At 40.1% G+C, this 24,248-nt stretch overlaps 1 protein-coding gene, 5 long non-coding RNA genes and 1 pseudogene across 9 annotated transcripts; 4 read left to right on the top strand and 3 right to left on the bottom strand.

The window, feature by feature from the left end:
• The first annotated feature begins 3,015 nt into the window (after positions 1-3,015).
• On the top strand, positions 3,016-7,735 carry LOC123471311 (annotated as a pseudogene).
• Positions 4,112-4,598, top strand: LOC123471313. The gene is made up of 2 exons (XR_006645780.1): positions 4,112-4,239; positions 4,304-4,598. It is a non-coding gene; the product is annotated as an uncharacterized LOC123471313 (long non-coding RNA).
• Positions 5,208-6,367, top strand: LOC123471312. Its single transcript, XR_006645779.1, has 5 exons — positions 5,208-5,389; positions 5,461-5,568; positions 5,626-5,853; positions 5,927-6,149; positions 6,208-6,367. It is a non-coding gene; the product is annotated as an uncharacterized LOC123471312 (long non-coding RNA).
• A 5,348-nt stretch (positions 7,736-13,083) lies between the features above and the next one.
• Positions 13,084-13,744, top strand: LOC123471097. Its single transcript, XR_006645044.1, has 2 exons — positions 13,084-13,380; positions 13,458-13,744. It is a non-coding gene; the product is annotated as an uncharacterized LOC123471097 (long non-coding RNA).
• A 2,586-nt stretch (positions 13,745-16,330) lies between these two features.
• Positions 16,331-17,074, bottom strand: LOC123471020. Its single transcript, XR_006644907.1, has 2 exons — positions 16,934-17,074; positions 16,331-16,875 (listed from the first exon to the last, which is right to left on the bottom strand). It is a non-coding gene; the product is annotated as an uncharacterized LOC123471020 (long non-coding RNA).
• A 741-nt stretch (positions 17,075-17,815) lies between these two features.
• LOC123471018 (ATP-binding cassette sub-family F member 1-like) lies at positions 17,816-20,380 on the bottom strand. Its single transcript, XM_045171823.1, has 4 exons — positions 19,647-20,380; positions 19,384-19,588; positions 18,456-19,315; positions 17,816-18,386 (listed from the first exon to the last, which is right to left on the bottom strand). Exons 1-4 carry the CDS (start codon positions 20,147-20,149, stop codon positions 17,900-17,902), a joined length of 2,055 nt encoding a protein of 684 aa, XP_045027758.1. The 5' UTR covers positions 20,150-20,380; the 3' UTR covers positions 17,816-17,899.
• Positions 20,381-21,498: 1,118 nt separating this feature from the next.
• Positions 21,499-23,843, bottom strand: LOC123471019. 4 transcript variants are annotated; one of them, XR_006644906.1, is made up of 9 exons: positions 23,477-23,843; positions 23,349-23,411; positions 23,204-23,290; positions 23,019-23,144; positions 22,808-22,946; positions 22,432-22,737; positions 22,136-22,377; positions 21,967-22,071; positions 21,499-21,641 (listed from the first exon to the last, which is right to left on the bottom strand). It is a non-coding gene; the product is annotated as an uncharacterized LOC123471019 (long non-coding RNA). The 4 variants fall into 4 exon arrangements; XR_006644903.1 differs by having other exon boundaries at positions 22,136-22,737; XR_006644905.1 differs by lacking the exon at positions 21,499-21,641 and adding an exon at positions 21,691-21,866 and having other exon boundaries at positions 22,136-22,737.
• Positions 23,844-24,248: the final 405 nt, after the last annotated feature.

Here is a 24,248-nt window from a genome sequence, read left to right as displayed (position 1 = left end):
GTTTAGTACGGCTGTGGGCATTTTGTCGGCAAGAAGAAACAAGACTAAACGAAAATTATTTGACATGCTTGTATTCATTAAACGTAATGCTGAACTTTTGGAAATTGTCTCCGACAATTCCTCTCCCGGCCTGTTCCAGCCTTACAAATACAATGCGGTAAAGTCAACGATTCTTTATTACTTTAAATTCGTGTGATAGTTTGCACGCTCCACGCTCGTGTAAACCATTACACTTTCTTTGTTGGCTGGTTTTCCGAAATGTTGTTTGCAGCCGCTCCAAGATTCGACGACGCCGATGCAGACGAGGATGTGTCGTCAGCAGCTACTGATGTGGGAACATTTTTCTTCGTCTTCAAAGACTTTCCCTTCAACCCTTTTGTAAAGAATCGAGATCTCTGACAACAGAGAAACGATGTCTTTCGACTTTCTAAAAAGTCATCCCTCTGGCGCCCCAAGCAATACGGGGAGTTGACCGTTGCGGAAAAAGCCCCCTTGTTCTCGAACAAAGAAGAAGGTCAAGTTGACCGTTGGAAAGGACGCTACCACGACCCCCACGCCAACCAAGAAAAAAATGCTTCCTCAAAACCTAATAAATAGAACTTGATTTAGCTTGCCCCTTCAGTCTTCCGTTAACTTTCTCGCTAGTTGTTCCGATCTGTCCCGACCTGTTCCAGCCTTACAAATACAATGCGGTAAAGTCAACGATTCTTTATTACTTTAAATTCTTGTGATAGTTTGCACGCTCCACGCGCGTGTAAACCATTACATTGGTGGCAGTGATCTATCATACTCGTGTGTCTTATCCTTCAATTGCTACATGATTTATTTTGGCTCCAGGACCCCCGTGTGGTCATTTCCGGATGAGTTTTACATTATACGTTTAACGTCATTCCGAAGCGGCTGTCGAAAGATTTAGCGATCGTATGTACACGGCGTGGATCTTGTCAGTCGGGTTAGGGATTGATTCTTAGTATATTGCTGGCTTTCAGTGACATACGCGAGAGTAAATCAAAAACTTTCTTAATGGCTATGCCGGCAAGAAAGCAACTTTAACCACCCTCCAATCGTGAAAAGGGGTATGATGCGCCACGCACACACGTTGTATAGCAGTTCTGTTGGTCTTCAGCTAACTCTGCCATTTTTTGTATAATCTGTATAGCAGTTCTGTTGATCTTCAGCTAACTCTGCCATTTTTGTATAACTTGTATAGCAGTTCTGTTGGTCTTCAGCCAACTCTGCCATTTTTTGTATAACTTGTATAGCAGTTTTGTTGGTCTTCAGCCAACTCTGCCATTTTTTTTCTCCATCCCTTTTTTTTCTCTCTGCAAAGCATCGCCGCCATTTTTTTTCTCTGTGATGCGCTTTACGACCAACGAAAACCCCTCGTCAACGAAAGACCAATGCAAAGCCAGTAATTCTAAAGTGAAATTAGACAAGCCGGGAATTCTTTTTTTTTCAACTCACTGAGAAGGTCAATTTTAATTGTTCTCCCAAAACAGCTGGTTCTGCCAATTGTTAGCTCGAGTTTGATTCCGCCTTACGTTAACTGATTTTTTCCTCCATCCATATTTTTTTTCTTCTTCTCTGCAACCATCATCACCACCGTTCTATTTTTACGGGATGCGATTTATGAGCTCAGAAAACCCCTCGGCAACAAATGCCAATGCAGCGTCAGTAACTTTAAACCGAAGTCAGCCAAGCCGGTTTCTTTTTTGAAACCCATTTGGAAAGCCCCATTGTATTTTCTCTCCAAATCAGCTGGCCCCGCCAATTGTTAGTGCACAGTTTCATTACCTTCTTATCTTATCGTCACCCCCACAGTTTTACAGCCTTCTTCAGTATCACGGTAATTTTTTTCCCCCCTTTACGATATTTTTTAGGGTGATACAATTTGCACCATCTGGATCGAATGCGTTCACCCCACTCGCCAACGAATGGCCCACGCAACGCCAGTAGCCCCTAAAGTAAAATTAGGCAAGCCTAGCTTTTTCAACACACTCGGGAAGTCTATCTTGACAACTTTTTCTCCGAAATTAGCGGAACGACGTCAGCCCGCCGTTGACAACGACTGTTACTCAGTCGACGATTATTACGAAGACGAGAACGACTACCTTGTCGAGCCTAAACCTCTGCCCGGAAATTCCTCGTTCGAAGAAGACCGTGCAGCATTTTTAAGTAAAGGAAAAGGTTTACATAGCCCGCCCAATCCAATTCGAAACTTGATCGGGGAAACGTCCAGCCAGCGTCAAGACGATTCAGCCCACGCCGTCAGCAAATCCCTACCTAGGACACCTGTCACCCATACTCGCCTTTATCCCGAATTAAACGTTGACGTGGAAGACGTCGAACTTCTCACCGAAGAGGCACCTGAGCAGTCGGGTCCGGGTCTAACGGTGCGGAAACATCCGAGTAAAGGGCCAGCCGCCAACCCGAGTCAGTGAACGTAATCGGAACAAAGCTTTCCAGCCCCTTGTGCCAGAAACGATTAAACCTGTCGAGTCCACTCTGATTAACGACATCTATCTCCAACTTGAAAGCGATCCCGAGTCAACAGATGAGAACGATGATTTCAGCAGCGTGAAGTCTCATAACGATTTAGAAGTTGAGCAAGACCTTGAACGCACCAGAGAACGTGTCGAGGAAGATTTAAGAGGGAAAGAGAAAGTAGAAACGCCGGCCGACGACCAGTCACTTCCACCCCTCAAATATTCTTCGACGCCTATTAGCAGATATCAGAATTTTTATACAGACCAATCACAACAAACGACAGAGAAACTAGCTCCTACTAATCAAGTAGGAACACAGACGATCTCCCCTTCAACCTGATTGGTGGAAACGCAGACGCCTCACCCGTGCACTCGACAAGTAAAAACTCAAACGACCCTTCCCCCCTTCGAAAAACCCCAGCCATCCTCGTCAAAACAAATAGAAACAAAGTTCACACCGTACAAAAGCGTAAATTTCAAATTGACCCCTTCTCAGCAAACGATCGACACGGACCCACCTAGACCAACGATGGCGCATCCAAACCCATTTGAAACTTTGTACAAATGTCTGCGGGAGACAGGGTCATCAAGAGAAGAAGCAGCAGCAGCAGCGAAAGCCGCCTTGGCGTTGAGAAAAACAGCTTGTGGCGCGAGCGAGTTCCGCGCGGTAGATATAGTCGAAAAAGAGGTCAACTGCTCCACTGCTACGAACCAGAGCTATTACAATAGTCAAAAGTTATTGCAGAACAAGCAACAACAAACGATAGCGTTATTAGCTCAGGTACCCGCTTTCAATGGAATGGGGTCAACCAAATTTGAGGACTGGATACAACATTTTGAAAGGGTAGTCGACACCGCTGATTTTGCAGAAGGGAGAAAAATAAAATTTTTAGGCTCAAAGCTTTTTGGGTCTGCAGGGGACTGTATTACAACCTTCCAGCTAAATTATCCAAGGGAAGCAAAATCATTCGTTAATGTTAAACAGAATCTCCATGAACGCTTCCACGGAGGGGATAACAGGAAAATGTACTTTACAGAGTTTAAAAATTGCATCCGTAATTCTGGGGAATCTATCAGGGACTATGCTTGCCGGTTACAGAAGCTTTACTCGTTTGCCTACCCAACGGAAGTAGGAAAGACCATTGATGCAGATGTCCTCAAATTCCCACACAGCACAGCTTCCTCTTGGGACCCTCCCAATAGGCTCTTGGCCTCCCAAGCTTTTATTAGACCTCCCAATGTTTTCCTGAGGAAGGTTATCGGATTTGCGTATACGGTATCATTCGTAAAATTTACACTGTTCTATTTATAATGTTTTCAGGATGCCTTTTGTATGGTAAGATTTTATCAGTATTTCTAAATTTTCGCTTGATTTGCGAAATTTTTTTTTGTTTTGGTTTCGTTTATTTGAATTATTTCTTAATTGTTTCTGCAAATAGCATCCACCACATCCCTTTGCCATCCGTAATCCAGCTGTATATGCAGCATCGTGTTGTGTTAACTGAAATCGTTTGATGTGCTGGCAACACGTAAAACGATCAATCACTCTTTTTTCAACCTTAGCCGCTATTGTGGTGGTATGCGATAGTCCCAGTTCCAACCGCTAGGTGGCGAACGATAGAAGACGCGTTGGGGAAGGAGAGGCCGGCAGTTGGGCGCGAGACGTAGAGCAGAGCAGGCAGAAGAGCATCGTCCTCCAACATTTCAGTTTTGTTTCTTTTGTGTTTTACCTTATCGGATTTGTGCCGTCAAGGTGTGGAATACACTAAATTTGCGAGTGATCCAGCCGAACAGTGACTTTATCTTTAATTTCCCAGGCATCCGGCGACATTTGGTGTCAGAAGTGGGATCGAGTGCTCGCTTCCCGTGGCTGCGACGGCGTGGTGACCCCTTGCTAAAACTGATCATTCGGCTTTATCGGAAACATCCAGCTTGCTGAGGCAGATTTCAACATCCATCGACATTCTCCGGAAGAAAATCTTGTCGCTTAACGTGGCATTTGGGTGTTTGGGAGCAAATTTCATCCCGATTTGCTGGATTTTGTGGCGGATTCTTCCTATCCTTGGCGCCAAACCAACATGGTGGATCGGTGAATAGACATTTCTCGTTGCATTTTTTTTTGTGTATTTTTCAATTGCTGCTGGTAATTCGTCGATAGGACGTTTACAAGTAGATTTCAGCCTTTTTTTTATTTATTTATTTATTTTTTATTTTATTTTTATTTATTTTTTTTTTTTCGGCTTCGTGTTGGGTGGGGTATTTTGGCGCGGTTTTTTTTGTGTGTGAAACAACAGTGGCTGGTGTTGCAGTGGCTGACGTTTATGCGTCGCTACCGCTGACATCCCTGCTGGTTGTGCAGAAGGGCATTTTTGTAAACCAACAACGGCTAGTGTTGCAGTGGCTGACGTTCATGCGTCGCTACCGCTGACATTCCCATTAGTTGTGCGGAAGTGTATTTTTGTTGTTATACAACAGTGGCTGGTGTTTCAGTGGCTGACGTTCTGCGTCGCTACAGCTGACATCCTCGCTGGTTGTGCGGAAGGGTAATTTTGTTATACAACAGTGGCTGGTGTTGCAGTGGCTGACGTTCTGCGTCGCTACAGCTGACATCCCTACTGGTTGTGCGGAAGGGAATTTTTTAATAAACGAAAGCGGTTGGTGTTGCAGTGGCTGACGTTCTGCGTCGCTATTGCTGACATCTCTGACGGTCGGGAATAGAATAATTTGTAGACCAAATATAAATAAATAGATAAAAATAAATTGGCAGTCATTTTATTTCGTTCTTTGTCGAGTTCGCCTTCTGGATATCGTTTTCTTCAACTGAAAAGTGGATTACATCTTCTCGTGGATTTCGTCAACTATTGCTGCATTCTGGAATTGAATTACCTGATATTCTTGCCTTGGTAATTTATCTAAAAAATCAATTTAAGTAGTGAAAATTCCTCTTGGCATTGCAAAACTATTCTATCATCAGGATTGAAATTTGAATCTCGTGGCCGTAACTGTACAGTCTACTTAATTCTCCATGCTCTACTCACTCTGAACTCTTGTTTTGTCAGTGCATTGATGCTCTAAGTTAGAGGTAAATTAGTTTAAAAGAATTACAGTCAAAATTTGTATTAATTTTTTTTGTTATCAGTGTTGCAGGCTTGCAGCATCATAGTTACAAAAACAACTTGGTCGTCAACGTCATACGTCAACATCAATTTATTCAAGGTAAATTTGATAATGAAAAGGGTTAATACTGCTAGCAGCACATCTCAGGCTCACATAAGGAGAATGCGTCGGGAGGCAAATCAAAACGTGGAGGTTGCTAATTTGTCTCAGTTTGAAGTTGAACGTGACATCAACAGTATTTGTGAACCAGGTGATTTTTTCAACAATTTCTTTATTAAAACTGAATTTAATGTAATCCATTTTTTGGTACTTCATCTTTTAAGTATTTCAAGACTACACTAAAAGAAGTTAGGAATTTTTAAAAATCCAATTTCGAGAAATGACTGCAAAAATCGACGATCTTTTGGACTCGAGACCGAAACCGTGTATTTGTACAATACAAAGAATCGAAGAAATGAACAGCAATCTCTTTTGCCTTTGGATTCGTTCGATGCTATTGAACATCTTGAAAATTCAATCAAGGACCAACAATCTCGACAACAAATGGTAACAGTAAATATTCAGTTTTTATTATTTCCGTTTGCAACCTTTAATTTTTTTTCAGATCCTTTTGCTGCTCCGCATCGGTGGAATAAATCTCCAGAAAACGGTTTATGCAATAATGGAAAAGTTATTCTCATACGAAATTGGAACTAAGTTCACTTGGACGGGAAAATCCTCAAAAGGAATCGAGAAAGCTAAATTTTCTGATCTGAAGAACATCTATGCTGGAACCTCTGGTAAAGATCGATAAAGATATATTTATTCTGGCTTAATAGTAACAAATTTTGCAATGTACTACAGGTGCCGTCCTCGGTAACAAAGACCTTGCTGGTGATGAGAAAACTACAGTTAAAGTGCAGTATCAAGTAACCGAGTGGCTTCGTCACTGTCAGCAGAATTTGAAAAGTCAAATGTAGTTGATGAACAAATAAAACATTTGAAAAATGTGTTTTGTTTATATGTTTTCATTTTATCATAACAATTTTTGCTGAAAATTGGAGCTGGGTACGGAATACTAGCCGGTACATATATGGTTAATTTGTTTCATTATTGGAGGTTATGGGGAGATCCTCGGGAAGGTGAGAGAGGTACTGAGGAGGTTATCAGGAAGCCACCAGGTAACCAAAAAGATGGTTTTTAGAGGAATTTAGGAAGCTCACAAGTAAGACTGAGGAGGAAATTAAGAGTATCTTGGGAGGTCCTGGGGAACCAAATGTGCTGTGTGGGTTAAGAGAGACTATGTTAATGGATGGCTTTCTCGGAGGGTTAAAATCCCACCTACGCGAAAGAATGAGTTTTAAAAACTATAGGAACTTAAATGACCTGGTAAAAGCAAAAGAGAAATGTGCAGCTATCTTAAATGAAGCCAAACTGGAGAAACGGAGCGTCGAATTTGTCAACGCCGTTTCGGCAAATGCTAATGCCCAGGAATTGAGGGAAACAAAAAACGAGATCTCAGAACTAAAAGTCATTGAGCAGCTTTCGCAGAAAATGAGAGCCGCCCAACTTACAGATAAGAGTCACGAGTCAATCAATGCCGTCGCCACGGGCCATAACGCACAATTAGCGGAAAGCAAACAGGAAATAGAGGAATTGAAAAACCTTTTGAAAGCTAGTAATAAGAGTTATAGCGATATGATGAAACAGTCCAGAGACTCAGAGAAAATAATGAGAAATGTGTAGCTCCAGGTCGCCGGTATGAGCCAAGCGATCCCCCAGGCTCAACCAATGAGACAGTATCAACAAAATCACAGTGGCCTGGTTACAGACAATAGTACTCGGGTTCCACATCAACCGCCAGTACATCGTAATCCACCACCATTTTACAAGGATAATCACAATAATCTGGTAATGGACCCCCTCACAGAGGAGAGCGTTATTGTGCTTATTGCGCAAATAACGGCAGGAGCCCAACAACTCACAACACTGACAGGTGTGGGTGGGGACCAAATGGGCCAACCTGCTTCAAATGCCATCAAGGTGGGCACATTGCGTGTGATTGCCCATCCACACCACTTCATTCCGACGCCCGATATGCGTCGCCAGCTCAGAATCCTGGTCAGCTCAACCCCTGGAATCAGGAAAACTAGAAGCCACCAATTGTAACGTGGGGCAAAACGGTGGGCCTTGTCCTAAACCCCGGCAGATTATTAATCAAGTAATAGAAACCAGAAAAAATAAAATACCACGGCTTCCCATTCAAGTTGGAAATGAGAAATTCAAGGGCCTTTTAGATAATGGGGCGGTAGTTTAATTAAGACAGAAGTTTTTAACAGATTGAAGGAATGTGAATGAAGTTTACTGCTGACGTTCCGGTCGATTTATACGGTGTAGAGAACACCAGACTAGTTACAAGAGGTCTAGTGACCCTACAAGTTCAAGTTTTAGGCGATAATCTTCTGCAGGATTTTATCGTCGTTGATAGCATCAGCGAGGAGTGTATCTTAGGTTTAGATGCATTGTACGAGCACAAGTTCATCATTGATGGTAGCGAAAGGAGAATTTACCGAGTCAAACAAACCTTGAAACCGGACTCCTCGCCTACCATCGTAGCAAGAGAGTAGATCACGATCAAGCCCTTTAGTGCCACTGTCGTTGAATCGGAAGGGAATGGGGCTAAACTACCTCCCAATCTTGCGTTTTTATTTTCACAGAGGACCGGGACTGAACAGCGGAGTACGAGTTGATCCTTTCATCAAAAAGAGTAGTAAGGAGGCCATTTATACAATAGCGTTAGTTAATGAAATGAATAAACCAATCTTCCTGCCAAGGTATGAAATAATCGGAACGTTAGGATTTTGCCGGATAGAAAAAGATAATATAAATTCTTTTGCTGAGTGTGAGCTGTCGTCCAGTGCTGTAGATTTTGCCAACAATTTGCCACCTGATATGTCAGGAGTAGATAGAACCAGCATTACAAATTTTTTAATCGATAGAAAATCAATATTTGCATCCACTACAGGAGAATTAGGGAAAACGGGGCTAGTAAAGCATCACATCAATACGGAAGGACAAGGACCCATTAGATTACGCCCCTATCGGATACACCAAAACGTAAAACCAGAGCTTGACAGTATTTTGCAGGAATTATAAGTTAACAAGATAATAAGGCCGTCCGTATCTCCATGGGTGGCCCCCGTAGCATTAGTAAAAAAGAAAAACGGAGGAATCCGACTCTGTATGGATTATAGAAAACTCAATGGTATAACCGGACCCAGAGAAAATTACACTGTTGAAAAATTATAAAAGGCCGACAACCATTGTAGAAATTCAATCGTTCTTAGGGCTCGCATCCTACTATCGGCGTTTTATCAAAACTTTCGCGGATATCGCGCATCCGTTAATAGAATTGACCAAAAAGAAAAAGGACAGGGATAATCACAACAAGAAAGTTAAGAAAATTTTAAGAGAACAAGATGCTGGGGACGCCACCTTCACATGGGGAGAGGCCGAACAAAAGGCTTTCGAAACTTTGCGCGAATGTCTAATTACGCCACCTGTCGTCGCCTTTCCTGATTTCGATGAAGAGTTCCTTATTTTCACCGACGCTAGTAACTATGGAATCGGCGCGGTGCTCAGTCAAATTCAGGATGTGAAGGAAGTCGTGATTGCGTATTCGAGTAGACACTTGAATGCGGCGGAACGGAACTACTCAGCTATAGAGCGTGAAGCTTTAGCCATCGTTTATGGAATAAAAAGATACCGTCACTATTTACAGGACGACAAATTTGAAATCATTAGCGATCATAGACCACTCCAGTGGTTGGAAACCCATAAGGATGAGAAAAGCAGACTAGGTAGATGGGCGATTGAATTGTCAGCAGTCAAGTATAAAATTACTAACAAACCAGGAAAGGCGCACGCAAATGCAGACTTCCTCTCTCGTATTCGTGTTGTAACTGCCGAGGAACGAACGGATTTCACTGACAATATTATAGCAACGAAAAGATGAAACTTGTTCAAAAATCATTCGTTATCTCAAAGAAGGTACATTGTCCGAACAAGACGAATTAGGAAACCCAGACTGGATAAAGGAGATTGAACTGTTCCACATTGAACAAGGGGTTTTGAGGAGGGATTTTCTCCCACCATCGAAAAAAAGGAGGCAATTCATTCAAGAGCAAACAGTCGTGCCGTTTTCATTGAGGAAAAGTATTATTAAAGAATATCACGCTTCGCTATTAGCAGGGCACTTCGCCTTTTTACGAACGTATCTCCGAATACGGGATAAATACTATTTGCCCCACATGTTGCGTGATATTAAGGATTATTGTAAGTCATGCGAAGCTTGTGCGTTGCAAAGACGGGTAGTAACGAGAGCGTTCTTACACCCGTTAGAGATCGCGACGGCTCCATTCGAAGTTATCGGCATGGATTTTCTAGGGCCTATTAAACCCGAATCCTCTAAAGGAAATAAATATGTACTCGTCATGACTGATGCTTTCTCTAAATGGACCGAGGTCGTAGCCTTGCCCGATCAAACGGCAGAAACGACCTGCCGGGCGCTGATGGACAAAAACGTTTTATATCATGGGCCCCCAAAAATTATCATGACAGATAGGGGGACGAATTTCACATCTCAATTATTCAACAGTTTATGTCAAGAGCTCAGGACTAAACATAAGACAACGACGGCGTATCATCCTTAATCGAATGGGATGACCGAACGCTTTAATAAAACAGTGGTGGACAAGGTGCGAAAATATATTGCTAACGACTTCAAGCAATGGGAAGAAGTCCTCGGCCCAATAGCCTCGGCATATAGAAACTCAGTAGGGGATAACGGGGTCAATTTGGACACGGGTCATATTGGACAAAGACCCTAAGTGCTACATGTTACGGAAAATTTTATTTTTTTTTTTGTTTTGGTATAGACTGCAATGTTTAACGTTCTAGAAAAAATATTGATTAAAATCGAATCATTATTGTTCTTGTTATCGCAGAATAAAAAAAATGGCCCTGTTTGATGTAATATTTTCCCTATTACTGTAAGCATTTTTAAAGTGAAAAACACTACAAATGAATAAAATAATGATAAGTGAAATAGCCAATTAATTTCTTTAATGATTGATAAAAAACTTAAATTTTAATGCCTTTCCAGTGTTAAGTTATTAACGAAATACTAAATAGCACCGGGTTGGGTCATTTTGGACACACAGTTTTGGGGTGATATCGGACAACTTCGATATTGGAGTGGGAGGTGCTTGTGGAGAAGCCATATACGCCCGTTTGTTTACATTCTGCTAATAATAAGATATCGATTACAAATCGATACTCTATACTCTGTTAAGCCCTCTCATTTTACTCTACCCGCCTACAAATTGTCCATTTCAGCCCCCTATTTCGTAAAAATGACATAACTCTCTATTTTTCATTTCTATTGCAAATATTTCAATATGAATGAATAAAATATGGAATAAGCAGTCTATCCATATTTTTTTTAATTTACTTTATTTCTCCTTATGAGGAAAACTGGTAGTGTCCAATCTCACACCGTCCCTGTTCAGTTTCGCCCCGCCGTTTAAATAAAAACTAAAAAAAAAAACGACTTCGTTAAAATCCTTATAACTCGTTAATTTTAAGACTTAAAAATTACAAAAAAATTGTGGAGTTACCCAAGAAGGTGCTGCACCATTAACTAAAACTAAATATTAGAAAAAGAACATAGAAATCTAAATTAAGAGGAAAGAAATCTTTTGTCTAGTTTGACCCCGTTCTCCCCTACACTCTTCCACGATGGAGAGTCCGTATTTTTTTAATTACAGCTAGGGACCCAAACATGGTTGTCGACAAGTTTTTTTAGACCGGATCCGTAGTTAATCACCCCTCGTGATTACAAAAGCCAAACGCTGCAACGTTTAAGAGAAGGTTTTGCGCTAGCCAGAGAAAACCTACTGGAAGCTAGAAGGCAGCAGAAGATCCAGTATGATAAGAGAGCCAAGGAAGAAAACTTTGAAGTAGGTGATCGCGTCCTCCTGGACGTAAGGGTCACTCAATTAGGTACTAGCAAAAAATAAAGCCTTGATATCAAGGCCCCTTTCGAGGTTAAAAAGTCTTCCCTAACCATACGGTGGAAATCCGTGCGTACAATGGAAATGGTACCCAGCTTACGCACGTAAACCGCCTGAAGGCGTTGACAGTGTAAGGAATGCATCAGCTCACTCTTTCTTGGAAAAAATATCCTCCCTCTCATTCCTGGAAACAATTCATTTTCCTTTCCATCCTTTCATTACGCTCACCTTGCGTTGGTGATCGCGTTGACTTTGTTTGTCGTATAAAACCCCATCAATTGTAATTCTTCGTTAGTCAACGCTGGGCTGTTCACCCAGTCTAGTGTTGATTCACCCCTTTGCGAGTCAAGTGTCAGGTCGTTTATTCGACCTGCTACTGGCTTGCTCGTTCCCCGTTAAAACTTGTCTTATTTGTGTCTTTGTTGTGCTTGACGCTGGCTATACGGCTACGGCCTGTATGTATGCCTCCAATCGTTTGAGACATTCATCGACTTGTTTGAATCATGTTAACATTTTACGGGAATATACCATCGAACGAAGTCCGCAGCTTCCCTTAATCGAGTAAAAGCTATTTACTTAAAGATGAAGTAAGTAGGGGAGACCGGGGCTATTTGGGACATTTTTTTTTTACGCTGCCATTTTTTTTTTTTACAAGAAAAACGAAAAAAAAGTATAGTAGTGATTCCCTTGCATTGTTTTACATTCCGTAATTTTTTTTTATTTTTTTCGTCCAACTATTTCATAGTTATTTAATAAAATGACAAGAGGAAAAAATGAAAAAAAAAAAAAAGTTAGGGTTAAACGGAACAGAACCAGGGGAAAAATGGAACAACATTTTTCTCTACAACGGCTGAATTATTTTGATTAAAAGACGCACTAATGAAAAGGAAATTCATTTTGCTTTCAGAAGTGCTGCCTTCTTTTAAATTCTGTTACGTGTAAGTGGAGATACTATAAAAAAAAGTTTAGATGCCTTTATTTTTTAACTTTTCCCCTTGTTTTTGTCGGTGGGTGGTCGTTTATCTGGCTATAGCTCCACCCTTGTGAACACGGGACTTTTTTACTTCTGTTTAGTAACAACCCTGGCCCTGGCTAAACAGCCACATTTTTTACCCTCCTACAGCTCCGCCCACAGGAGGTATTGAGATGCCCTGTTTTACCCCGTTTTCTATGTTCCATTTTACCCGAATCCAAACAACTTCAAATAAACTAAATTATTGAATACTTAAAACACATTTTAAAAAACTAGATACACCACCTTAAACTAGAAGAAAAACCCTATGAAACAGGTATCTCACTTTTATAAAAATATTTATATAAGTATTTCTAAAAGAAAAAACTAAACGTCCTAAATATTTTTGACGAATCCCTTTTTTTTAATATCCCATAAAAATCTACAAGCTAATCGGCAGAGTTGAAACGAGCTTCACGAGAGCTTGAGCTTTAGCTCAAAAGCTCACTCATTTTGTGAGCTTTGAGCTTGAGCTTCGCTCTTTCTGAAAAAGTGTGAGCTTGAGCTTGAGCTTTTGCCTCATGAGCGGAAGCTCACGCTTGTGGCGCCATCTAGCGGCCAAAATTGAAAGTGGTTGCCGAAATGAGACAAATCTCCACGTTTGGAGGTGGAAAGCTGTCTGTGCTACTTGCTAATAGCCTAGCCTATACTAGTTGCTTATGCTTACAGTTACAGCTTAGTGATTGAACTGAACAAATAAAAACATGAACTTGTGAGTTGTGTCTTAAATATTGGTTTTCTGTAGTTAATTGCTTAATTCACACTAATTTTTGTTCAAATTAAAACCAGGAAATCTGAAACTGAAGGTCTTAAACTCTTTAGAGAGTAGAGACCAATGAGAAATGGCGTCAAAAAAGCGAACAGCTTCTACAAGTTTACAAAGTCAAAGTCATGTGGGTGCTGTAGGTGGTGATGATCAAGTTGATTGTGAAACTGTAAATGTAGAGAATAATGATTCTGGCAGCGATGGGCATGATTCTGGCAGATTTGTCATTCTCATTCAATGTTAGACCATTGAGCATTGACCGCTTTCTCATTAAAGCAAATCTGAAAAAAATACACTGTTTTGATTGTCAGTTGTCAAAGGTAATCTATTAATAAAATGAACTTGGAAATGAGCTTGAGCGAACGTGAGCTTGAGCGAAGCTCAACTTTTTTTGTGTGAGCTTGAGCTTGAGCTCCGCTCACTTTTAGGCCGTGAGCGGAGAGCTTGAGCTAAGCTCACGTTTCGGTGAGCTAGTTTCAACTCTGCTAATCGGAATTTCAAGACAAAAAGTTAATAGGATAAATTACACATTATTTAAGATACGCTATATTTATTTCTACATTTTAAAACAAATTGTACATATTTTAATCCCCTTGTACATTTTAGCCCCATGTCCCGCATAGCCCCGGTCTCCCCTAGGGGTTTTACAACAGAGTGCATGATTTGGAGAGATGAGGAATGCGTCGATTTCGACGATTTACGAGAGTCTAAGCTAAGAGCCACCAGTCTAAGAGAAGAGGACTCCGACAACGAAGAGGATCTTGCCGACGTAGAAGCAGGAGAAGAAGTCAATGCCCCGGATCACGAAGGTGACAGGGAACTGATCAATTTGGACGCTGTCGCGCCGAATGACGTCAGAGACGCCCACTTAATTGATTTCGACCCTCTCATCCACTTGAACCAGACGGCTACAAAAAAAACCAACGGACACCAGATCGAACCAAATCTGGGTCATTAGCCAAGTCGAGTTGACTGGCTCATGACCCATCCCCCCCAACCAACCGATTTAAACACGGTAAAAACTGCATATGATAGCAGAAGTGGAAACCTTATGGAAACTAGTTTAAAAGCAGCTATGCGCTGGTGCTAAAGACAGCAAATTCGCATCGTGATTTAGAGAGAGATTAAAGTTTGAGTACTTCTACCGGCATCCGTTCGCCGGCCACCCGTAAAATTGAGAGTATAAACTAGTATTAAATACCGGTTGTATTCGCAATACCAGTATGGAAAACCAAGTAAAAACGGGTTTTCTGACGCGAAATACGTACTAGGGAAGCTAATAACACCTTTGTTACATTAGATCATATATGTGAGCCTATTTTTACGGTGACATAATTTAAAAAATTTTTTTTGTGGAAACGAAGAAAGTGAACGCATTGAAGAAAACTCTGGCAGTGGTGGTGAAGATGATAGAAGACGTAAAACAAATGACAATTCATCAGCCACTCCTATGCACAAGCGATCAAGACAATCTATCCGACCTTTACTTGCAAGCATGCTCGTTCGCCCTCGTACTTTGTCAAGAGGTGTATCAAAAATACTCGATGAATTCGATAATTATTTTATAGAGCCCCCGATTATAAATGAAAAGGGTCAGTTTGATCTTGATTTTAGTCCGTGTGAGTACTGGAAACTTAATCAACACAGATTCTCAGCCTTAGCACCAATTGCAAAAGATATAATGGGAATTCCGTATTCTTCTGCCAATATTGAACGTGCGTTTAGTACGGCTGTGGACATTTTGTCGGCAAGAAGAAACAAGACTAAACCAAAATTATTTGACATGCTTGTATTCATTAAACGTAATGCTGAACTTTTGGAAATTGTCTCCGACAAGAGCAGAAAATTTTATGATTTAGATTTAGCAATATTTTCAAATATTTGATTTGAAAACCGAGAGAGTTTTTACACATGATTTGATTTGGAATTCATTTGACATGTTTTTTTTACGTGGATTTGATTTTGATTTTTTAAAAGTACCAAATCCAATACACTGATAGCCATATACGCATACGAGCACCGACAGGCTGTCGGTACAATAGCCATTTACCTCTTCGAGCACCGACAGTCTGTCGGTGCAATAGACCCAACCCCTGACCTATGCATTGGCCGGCACTGACCCTTGCACCCTTGAACAAGATATGGCTGAGCATGCTCTCAGCCTGTGAAAAGTGAAAAAATTGGGAAAGAAAATGTGGAAAGCGGAAAGGACACACTTTCGCTGCTAGGGCGTCGCTAGGGACGCCCTATTAGATTTTATGAGAATAACACAGCAGAAAAGTTATTTACATTAGAAAAAACTACCCTTTTTCAACAACCGCTTTCGCCACAACACACCCGGCGGGTGTGTTGTAAAACATTTGGGAATTTTGAAAAAGGGTAGTTTTTTCTAATGTAAATAACTTTTCTGCTGTGTTATTTTCATAAAATCTAATAAATACAAAGTAAACTAGGTTATATGGGCTAAAAACCTAGAGTATTTGGGGATTTTAATGTTATTTCGTTTATATGCAGCATTAATTTTAAGATGACGCGTACCGCCATAAGCGCCGTGTTAAACACGGCGAAAAAATTTCGACGCGGAAACCGATTTGAGTAACTCCTAAATTAACAAAGAAATAGTTAATCTACATAAAAAACATTGAAATTTGAAACACACGTTTATTAACATATAAAGTTTGATTACATTTACTCAAAACAATAAAATATTTACAATAGAGGTTTTTCCATTTGGTTCGTGTAAGTAGAGGGAAAAAGTCGTGCGGCTAGTCGACTAGTGCGCACCATGGCGGGGGATAGCCGAAACTTGCTGCAGACTTTGCTTGATCCAACAAATAGACACCGTAGGGCCATGTACTGTAACCTGTCAGGCTGTCAGCAGCAAAAGTGAAACCTGTTTGATTTCTTAAGTGTTTATTTCCATGAAATTTTCATGTCCACAGAAATTTTTAAATATCGTTTGTCCCCTTTTGCATTGTCCGTGGTAGAAGAAGATCGGAAATATTACTACCAACAATTAGAACATCTAAAGTGTCACGATCCTTTGGCAATACCACTTCCACTTTTCAAGTGTGGAAAAATTTTAAAAACAATTATCCCTTCCATTGAAAAATATCACCTAGTTCATTATTTGGTTTTTGAGAAAAACAAAGATGAAGAGGGACGACGTGAAGCTTACAAAAACTTAGACTCTGAACAATACTTGTCAAACACTTTCACTGACAAGTTATTGGCACTTACTCTTTCTAATTTGGTTGTGTTGATTCGTACTCATGTTACCCATTCTCAGTCTTTAAACTTGCCAAAAGCAAGACCTTGGGCTGCTTTACAAAATGATGGCAAAGTGATTGTTGCTTTTTGTGATTGTATTGCAGGGTACGTACAACCAAAATGTTATTGTTGTTTACATTCAGAATTCATTATACACATATGCAGGTTTCCCTAAAAAAACATAACTGTTATTCTACGTAAACGATTACAAATGTAATATGAAATAAACCTGAAACAAAATGACCAGAGCAAACAAATAGTTGGGATATATTATAATTCCTTTTTGACAACTTCAACCACTCGGCTCTTCTTCTTTCAATGAGTTCTTTCTCAATTGAATTAATGTAAATGTTGCATTCTGGCACTTTGAAAAAACTTCGGCGATCTCTTTTTTTTCGATAAGTTGAACATATCAAACAAAAAGCTTTTGTCATTTTAAACACTTAAGAAATCAAACAGGTTTCACTTTTGCTGCTGACAGCCTGACAGGTTACAGTACATGGCCCTACGGTGTCTATATGTTGGATCAAGCAAAGTCTGCAGCAAGTTTCGGCTATCCCCCGCCATGGTGCGCACTAGTCGACTAGCCGCACCGACTTTTCCCTCTACTTACACGAACCAAATGGAAAAACCTCTCTACCGGTATACGATTTACCGGGTCCCCATTGTCTAGGTCTGCTTGACAACCCTTCAACCGAGAGTTCCTTTTCTATAGATTTTTCTTTTTTCGCATGTAGTTTCTTGCAAAACAGCGAAATCTCTTCAGCGTGTCGGGCTACGTCAAGGCAGGACAGCAGTTTCCTAGAAATGTCTCATTGCTTTCTGTTGTCCGTCAGCGAGCTCGGCTTACAGGTAAAAGAAACCGCTACAGCAGCATCTTCCTTAAGCCGCGCCGTGGCTCATTTCGCATCAAATGCACAGCATAGGTAACTTAAGAAAAACATTGGGTGAAAATCAATAACGTACTGTTTGGGTACATTTTATTTCTAAACAATTTGTTTCAGGCACAAAATGGAAATTAGATTAGAGCAACTACGGTTTACATCTGCTTGTTGGATTCCATTGCTTCCAAGTTGCACTGTGCTGCCTTATGTTTCACTCTTGATTCCTGTACAATTTCTTTCATGTTTATTCTCAACTCCACATACAAATTACACGGAAGAAAAAATCAGGAGTTGGGTTCTTTTCCACCTCATCACAGGTTTTCATTTGCCAATTTCGCGGCAACGCTTGGATTGTTTATGACTTCCCCAAGACTGTCCAGCAATTCTCTTCGGTAATCATCGAAGCCACCCTCAATTTCATTTATGGTTTGATCTTCAATAACCCAAAGTTGACAGTTGGTTTCTCGGATCAGCCGCTCGTCGTGGGAGACTATAATTACACCACCCTTATAGTCATTGATGGCGTCAGCCAAGGCGTCGATAGATTCGATATCGAGATTGTTTGTCGGCTCGTCCAAGATTAGTACATCAGGAGCATTCAAGCAAAGTTCCGCCATAGCGACGCGGGCCTTCTGACCTCCAGAAAGATCTTTATTCTTAATGGTATGTGCATGCGAGGCCAGTCCAAATGCTCCCAACTGTTTTCGAGCTTTTTCGTACGGTAAGTTAAACAACCGCATCAAGTATTCGGCTGGAGTTTCTTCGGCCGTCAAATGTTCACCAGAATGTTGATCGAATCTGCCAAAAGAAACATGAGCATGTAAAGTGCGTAAATCAAGAACAACCAAGAAGCCAGAGAATAGCTACCTTCCCATTCGCAGACGATGGTTTTTCCTTTGTTCTCCTTGTTGAGGTGTTAGTTCACCAACCAGTAGTTTCAGAAATGTAGATTTACCAACTCCATTGGGGCCAACAATTGCGACTCGTGATTCCATATCTATACCGAAATCACAATTCTTAAAAAGTGGCCTGCTTGCATCGTAACCAAACGTGACGTTATGAATTCCCAGGACAGGTGGCTGCAACGGCGGGGGCTCAGGAAAGCGAAATTTGACGACGTAATCCTTAGGTCTCTGCATAAGCTCAATCGGCCCTGTCGAATCATCATCGTTCTTCTGTAATTTGGCTCGATTTTTCTCTTGTTTCTTCGTTAGAGCCTCTTTTTGTTTTTTTTCAGCAGCCTTCTTTGACTGACCCTGGGACTTCAACTCTTTCAGTCTCTTTTCCTGTTTTTCGTAATCTTTGATTTGCTCTTTCCGTTTCTGGAGATGCATTTTCTTAAACATGGAATAATTTCCTTTGTAATAAAATAGTTTTTCCATGTCCAAGTGAATAATGTCTGTACAGACATTATCTAAGAAAGATTGGTCGTGCGAGACGATGAGCAAGGTTTTTTTCCAGTCTTGGAGGTAATTATCCAACCAAATGACTGCATTCAAATCCAAATGATTGGTTGGCTCGTCTAACATGAGAAGCGTGGGCTCCAAATAAAGTGCTCGACCTAGTGAGACACGCATTCGCCAACCACCACTGAAGTTTTTCGTAGGCCGATTCTGCATTTCAGCCGTAAACCCGAGACCAGCTAAAATTCGCCGAGCTTTAGGTTCGGCCGCGTCCGCACCTATAGCACGCAATTCTTCATATACTTGATTTAATTGTTCCGTCACCTACATATCAACAGAAATAAAGTTAGAAAGAGCCAATGTGTATTAACGTATTTTTCCGAATTATTGACCTTCAGGTTTCCTTTGCGTTGCTCTTTCTCTAATTTATCGGCTTCTTCAAGCAATAAAGTTCGTTTCACATCGGCTTTTAAAATGGCCTGAACTGCAGGTGTATCATCCGCGACTACCTCTTGCTCACACAATAAGACATCAATGGAAGGAGGAATCTGTAGTGATCGTGATGCTATGTGGCGTAGCAAAGTTGTCTTTCCATGTCTTCAAAAACAGAAAAAATTCATTTTATTGTAGAAAAATTTTAAAATAAGTTACATACCCATTGGGCCCGACAAGACCATATCTTCTTCCTTGGGCAATAAGAAGACTTGCATTTGTAAATAAACTTTTTCCTTTAGCAGATATGCTGAAATTTTCCACTTTGATGTCCACAGTATTTTCTAGTTGTGCCAACTTTTTATCAGATTGTTGAATTTGGGAAATAGTGAAATTGTCTCCCAATTCACTGTGTCCCAACCCCCCTTTGCGACTGATGACATCCATTTGTCTGTCATATTCCATTTGCTTCTTAAATTTTTTCTTATCTTTATGAGAAAGTTTAACTTTTTCTTCTTGCTTGGTTTTAGGTTGCTTTTCACTTTCACTTTCATCAGAGATACTGAAATTATCTTGATCTTTGACAGCAGCAAGCTCTTTCATTTTATCTTTCAATTCTACATTAACCCCAGCATTTGCTTTCTTTGAGATTTTTTTTTGCTTACTTCCCTTTTTGCTTACGGTTGTGGGTTCTAAAATAGCTGGAATATCCTTACCTACCTTCATTTTGTGAATCAGAAGCTGGCTACTTGGAATAAAGTCTATTTTACCCGTCCAAAGTAACTTTGTTCTTACTTTACTTTAACTGAATGTAGAGACACTACTAAACTTTGCTGTTCCGTACATCTATCAGTTGACTGTTCTACTCGGTTCTACTGGTTGACAGAATACTAATCAGTGGTGCCATTTTGAAAATAGAGAAACCCTGAAAACCATGCTGAAAACGTTTGTCAAAAACCTGAAAACCCTGTTTGCCAGATCTCTGAAAACCTGTTGAAAACTTGCTTTTTTTTTTTTTTTAATGGCAAAAACGTAAAATTTTTCTCAAAAAAGCCACAAAAACCTAAAAAAAAAAAAAAATTTCAAATTTTGCATGAAAATGGCATTTTGCCGACAGCAACGTATTCAATAACCCACTAACAATTTGCTAACAGATAGCTTATAGCAGAGTCATAGAACCCTGGTTCGTTCACGACAGGGGGGGAATCGTCTGTCTTTGTGCTAAAATTCGGAAATAGCAGTCAGAGCCTCCAGCGGGGATGTAATGCACTACATCGAATGCACCAATAAGGAAATGTGTTTGAAAACTTAAACAGCCAATTGCAGCAGTGATAAGGAAACGAATGAAGAAGACGACACTTGAAAAATTGGAGAATTTGTTGCAGTTTGAAAACAACCAACACCAGATCAGTGCACCTAATATATAAAAAAAAAGAAAAAACAATTCGGTAGGTATTGAATAATAACATACAATTTATTTCCTCTAATTTTTTATCATATATATTATCGTTTTTTTTCAACAACTTGCACGAGGTAGAATTCCTTAAAGAGTACGAAACAGTAAATAAGTATTAAGCGAGTTTTGACATTTTAGCATTTTTTCATACAGCGATTTGTTGGTTGAAAACCCATCGCAGACGCACGCTTTCACGATAGCCCTAGCATTGAAAAGACGTACAATACTTTTCGTAACGAGTTCTAGTAATACTACACCGGGAGCACCACCTTTAGTGCCAAACCACGCAAATGGCTGGATCCAACCTTGCAGAAATGGCCTGAAGACGAACATCAATACGTCATCAGCAAGTCCATTTGGAACCATTATGGTAGTCTCCCCGGCATAGTCGACGATGCCTTTCCACTTAAGACTTCTAGTATCGAATCTCATGTCTTTGGTTATAGAAATTTCATCCCACATCAGTGTGCCCCAGCGTTCGAATGGTTGCAATCCTTTCGATGCCTCCGATATATGCTCTAGCGCAAGTGAATTGAATCCGAACTTGCACTCAGCGGAGCTTAATAACCTCCTCATAGTAGAAAGACTTGGGAGGGGGAGCAATCCATTCGCTCTTAGATGTACATATGCTGTGTGACTTTTCATTCTGAGAATGGCACACTGAATTAGGAAGGAGTGTTCGAATCGCATTGTGCGACGGTGTTTGTCATGCGCCGGATCTATTGCTGCCTTGGCAATAAACATTTTGACAACCTGTTTCTCCTGAAACCCGAGGATCCAACCGGCCAAAAAAATGAAAGGCAAGTTAATATTCATATCTATACCAACGAAAACTATTGTTATATTTCTAAGTTTGAGATGCATAATCCATAGGAAGACATGGTCAATCCTTTACTTTTACGGAAGACCGGAAACACCATTAAGTAACCACTCGTGATAAGAAAAGTCAAGACAATTGGTAAGTAAATTTGACTTACTTTTAAATTACTTTTTTTTTAAAAGGTCCAAGTATTCAAGAATCAGAAGAATTAAAATCTTATATCTCAAGAAAGTAAGTCTTATTGCAATCTCAATTTGTAATATTTACCGTTTCAGATAGATGCATTAATAGACGGTCGAGTCCATTCCTTGAATCCTTGTGGACCATTATCCTACACTCACGACGCAATTTGGCAATCATAGTTGATGCATCCTGTAAATGCAATGTAACATTTTTACGATTGTTTCATACTTCTTTTTGCTGATTCAAATTTTACCTTTGCCCTACATTTGTAAATGTTCTTTTGCATCCGACAACGATACAGTTCTTCATTTTTCTGGGTCAATTCAGATTTTTTTTTTTGTGGAATCTGATTGTGTTAAAGAATCTTCGTGCTTCTGCTTTTCATCCTTTTCTGTAGGTAACATTTTTTTTAAAGTGCTACATTTCACACATCGTTTTTTTTGTCCATTAGAATTTTGCAGAAGCCTGATCGAATGACTCCATTGGCGTCAAAAACTACAGAGAGCCGTAATGAAAACTCGACATCTTTAAACTGGCTTCCAACAATACCAACGCAAATGTTTTTTTCGTGAAAATTCCTTATTAAGTTTGATATGTCTTCCATTGATGAAAAATGAGTAGGAATACTGTTTGGTGCAATGTGCTTTCCATTAAGATGATACGAAACCTCTTGTGAGTTTCGGAATAGTATTGCTTTCACTGTCACCGTTCCGTTAGATAATGGGTCCGTTTAAATGCAAAGTATGGCGTTTTTGGCTTGGTTGAATGACCATATCCAACCGTCAGGTAATTCCATTTGGGACACCAATGTAAAATACGTGATGAAGTTTGGTTTGAAGTTCCATATACTCTCATCTGAAAAAGAACGAAAATAAATGATGATTTATGTTAGTAACGACATATCACGATTATTGGATGCACGTACCTGTAGTTGAAGATGATTGAGCAGTACTTGTTATTTCTGCATTTTCATTAACGGTTTCTTCAGTTGTAAAGTTCAATTCTGACTCATTTGCGGTATTCGGATCATGAACATCATCCATCGGCGTCAATTTCACCACTGTCTATAAAAACAAGTATTGGTTTTGATAAATAAATATGAAAAGAAGTTAATTAACATTGATAACGATGCTTACTGGTAGTGTCGGTATTGTCTCTACGACTACTAATGCAGGTTGTTTAGCCATAGCTGGTAACCTGTTTTTCAACTGAAAGGTTCTCATCTGGAACGACTTCCATGGGGGTGGCCAAATCATCAGAAACTATTTATATAACAATGTCTTAATATAACATAACATCATTTTTGAAATTCAAAAATTACTCTTTTTATTTAGGCTGCTCTTCTTCGCAAAGGCATATCTTTCTTTATTTGGATGCTTCCTGCACTTTTCATCGACAGTAGGGTTTGCTAAATAATTGAAATGTTGCTTAGCATGTGTAAATACAACTACAGAACTGATTTTTACCTATTGAATTGTTTCTCCTATTCACATTGCAAATGCTTTGTAATGGTTGTCGGGAAGTTTCATCTCAATAAAAATTATTTGGTAACTGGGCAATTCCACTCCATTTTGTAAAAGAATTGTATACTTACTGGGTGTAAGGAAATATCTCGGAATGGCTCCTTCCTTCAAAACCCATCGTTTAAACGGATGAAACACGTTTAATACTTCAGTCCCTCTTTTTACGTCATTCTCATCAAAATGGCGCGTGCAAATACGAGAAGTGCTCGTCTAAACGATTGATGGTATTTGCTGTTGCCATAATCCTACGGCTGTTTTTGGGACGGAGAACAGAGCAATTCCACTTTTTATTTGCGCACTTTTATAGTATGTTGAATTACAATGTGGAACAGCACAATTGCCAACCATTTTGGCGCAAATCCCGAATTTCTAGAGCTTCTTTACATCTTACAGCTTCTTACATCAATAGGAAAAGCGTCCAAAATGGCCGTCGAAAACTCAGTTTTCTCTCGATAGATGACTCTGATTTTAGTTTCGACCACTGTGCCCCGCCCCAAAAACGTCGAAATTTAATACATTCAGACCAACGAAACGCGGTATAGGGATTCCTCTCAGCCTGAACCAACCAGGGTTCTATGACTCTGCTTATAGCAGAGTCATAGAACAACACAAACTTCAACTGTTCACGGACTATGTTCCGATCTCAATGTCGTCTAAATCGGACTTTCTAGCGGGAAAAATCGGATCTATGTCCGATTTTTCCACAAGATGCCATTTTATATTCTTTCACTAGACGGCCAACATAGACCAAGATCGGATGCTGAGTTGCCAAGGCTGAATTCCGACCTGGGGTATTTTTCCTCTCGGGCCCTATAGGAGGGAAATGAAAAATAATATATTTAA

The sequence above is a fragment of the Daphnia magna genome, linkage group LG4 (assembly GCF_020631705.1).
Source record: "Daphnia magna isolate NIES linkage group LG4, ASM2063170v1.1, whole genome shotgun sequence".
Lineage (NCBI taxonomy): Eukaryota > Metazoa > Arthropoda > Branchiopoda > Diplostraca > Daphniidae > Daphnia > Daphnia magna.
Note: the sequence above shows the minus strand (reverse complement) of the source record. Positions and strands in the feature narration are given on the sequence as shown.

Coding starts and splice junctions, on each gene's coding strand:
- LOC123471018 (XM_045171823.1), bottom strand. CDS start 20,149: ATGAAGGTAGGTAAGGATATTCCAGCTATTTTAGAACCCACAACCGTA. Junction 19,316..19,383: donor AACGCAAAGGAAACCTGAAG/GTCAATAATTCG, acceptor GTTGATATGTAG/GTGACGGAACAATTAAATCA. Junction 18,387..18,455: donor CATCGTCTGCGAATGGGAAG/GTAGCTATTCTC, acceptor TTCTTTTGGCAG/ATTCGATCAACATTCTGGTG.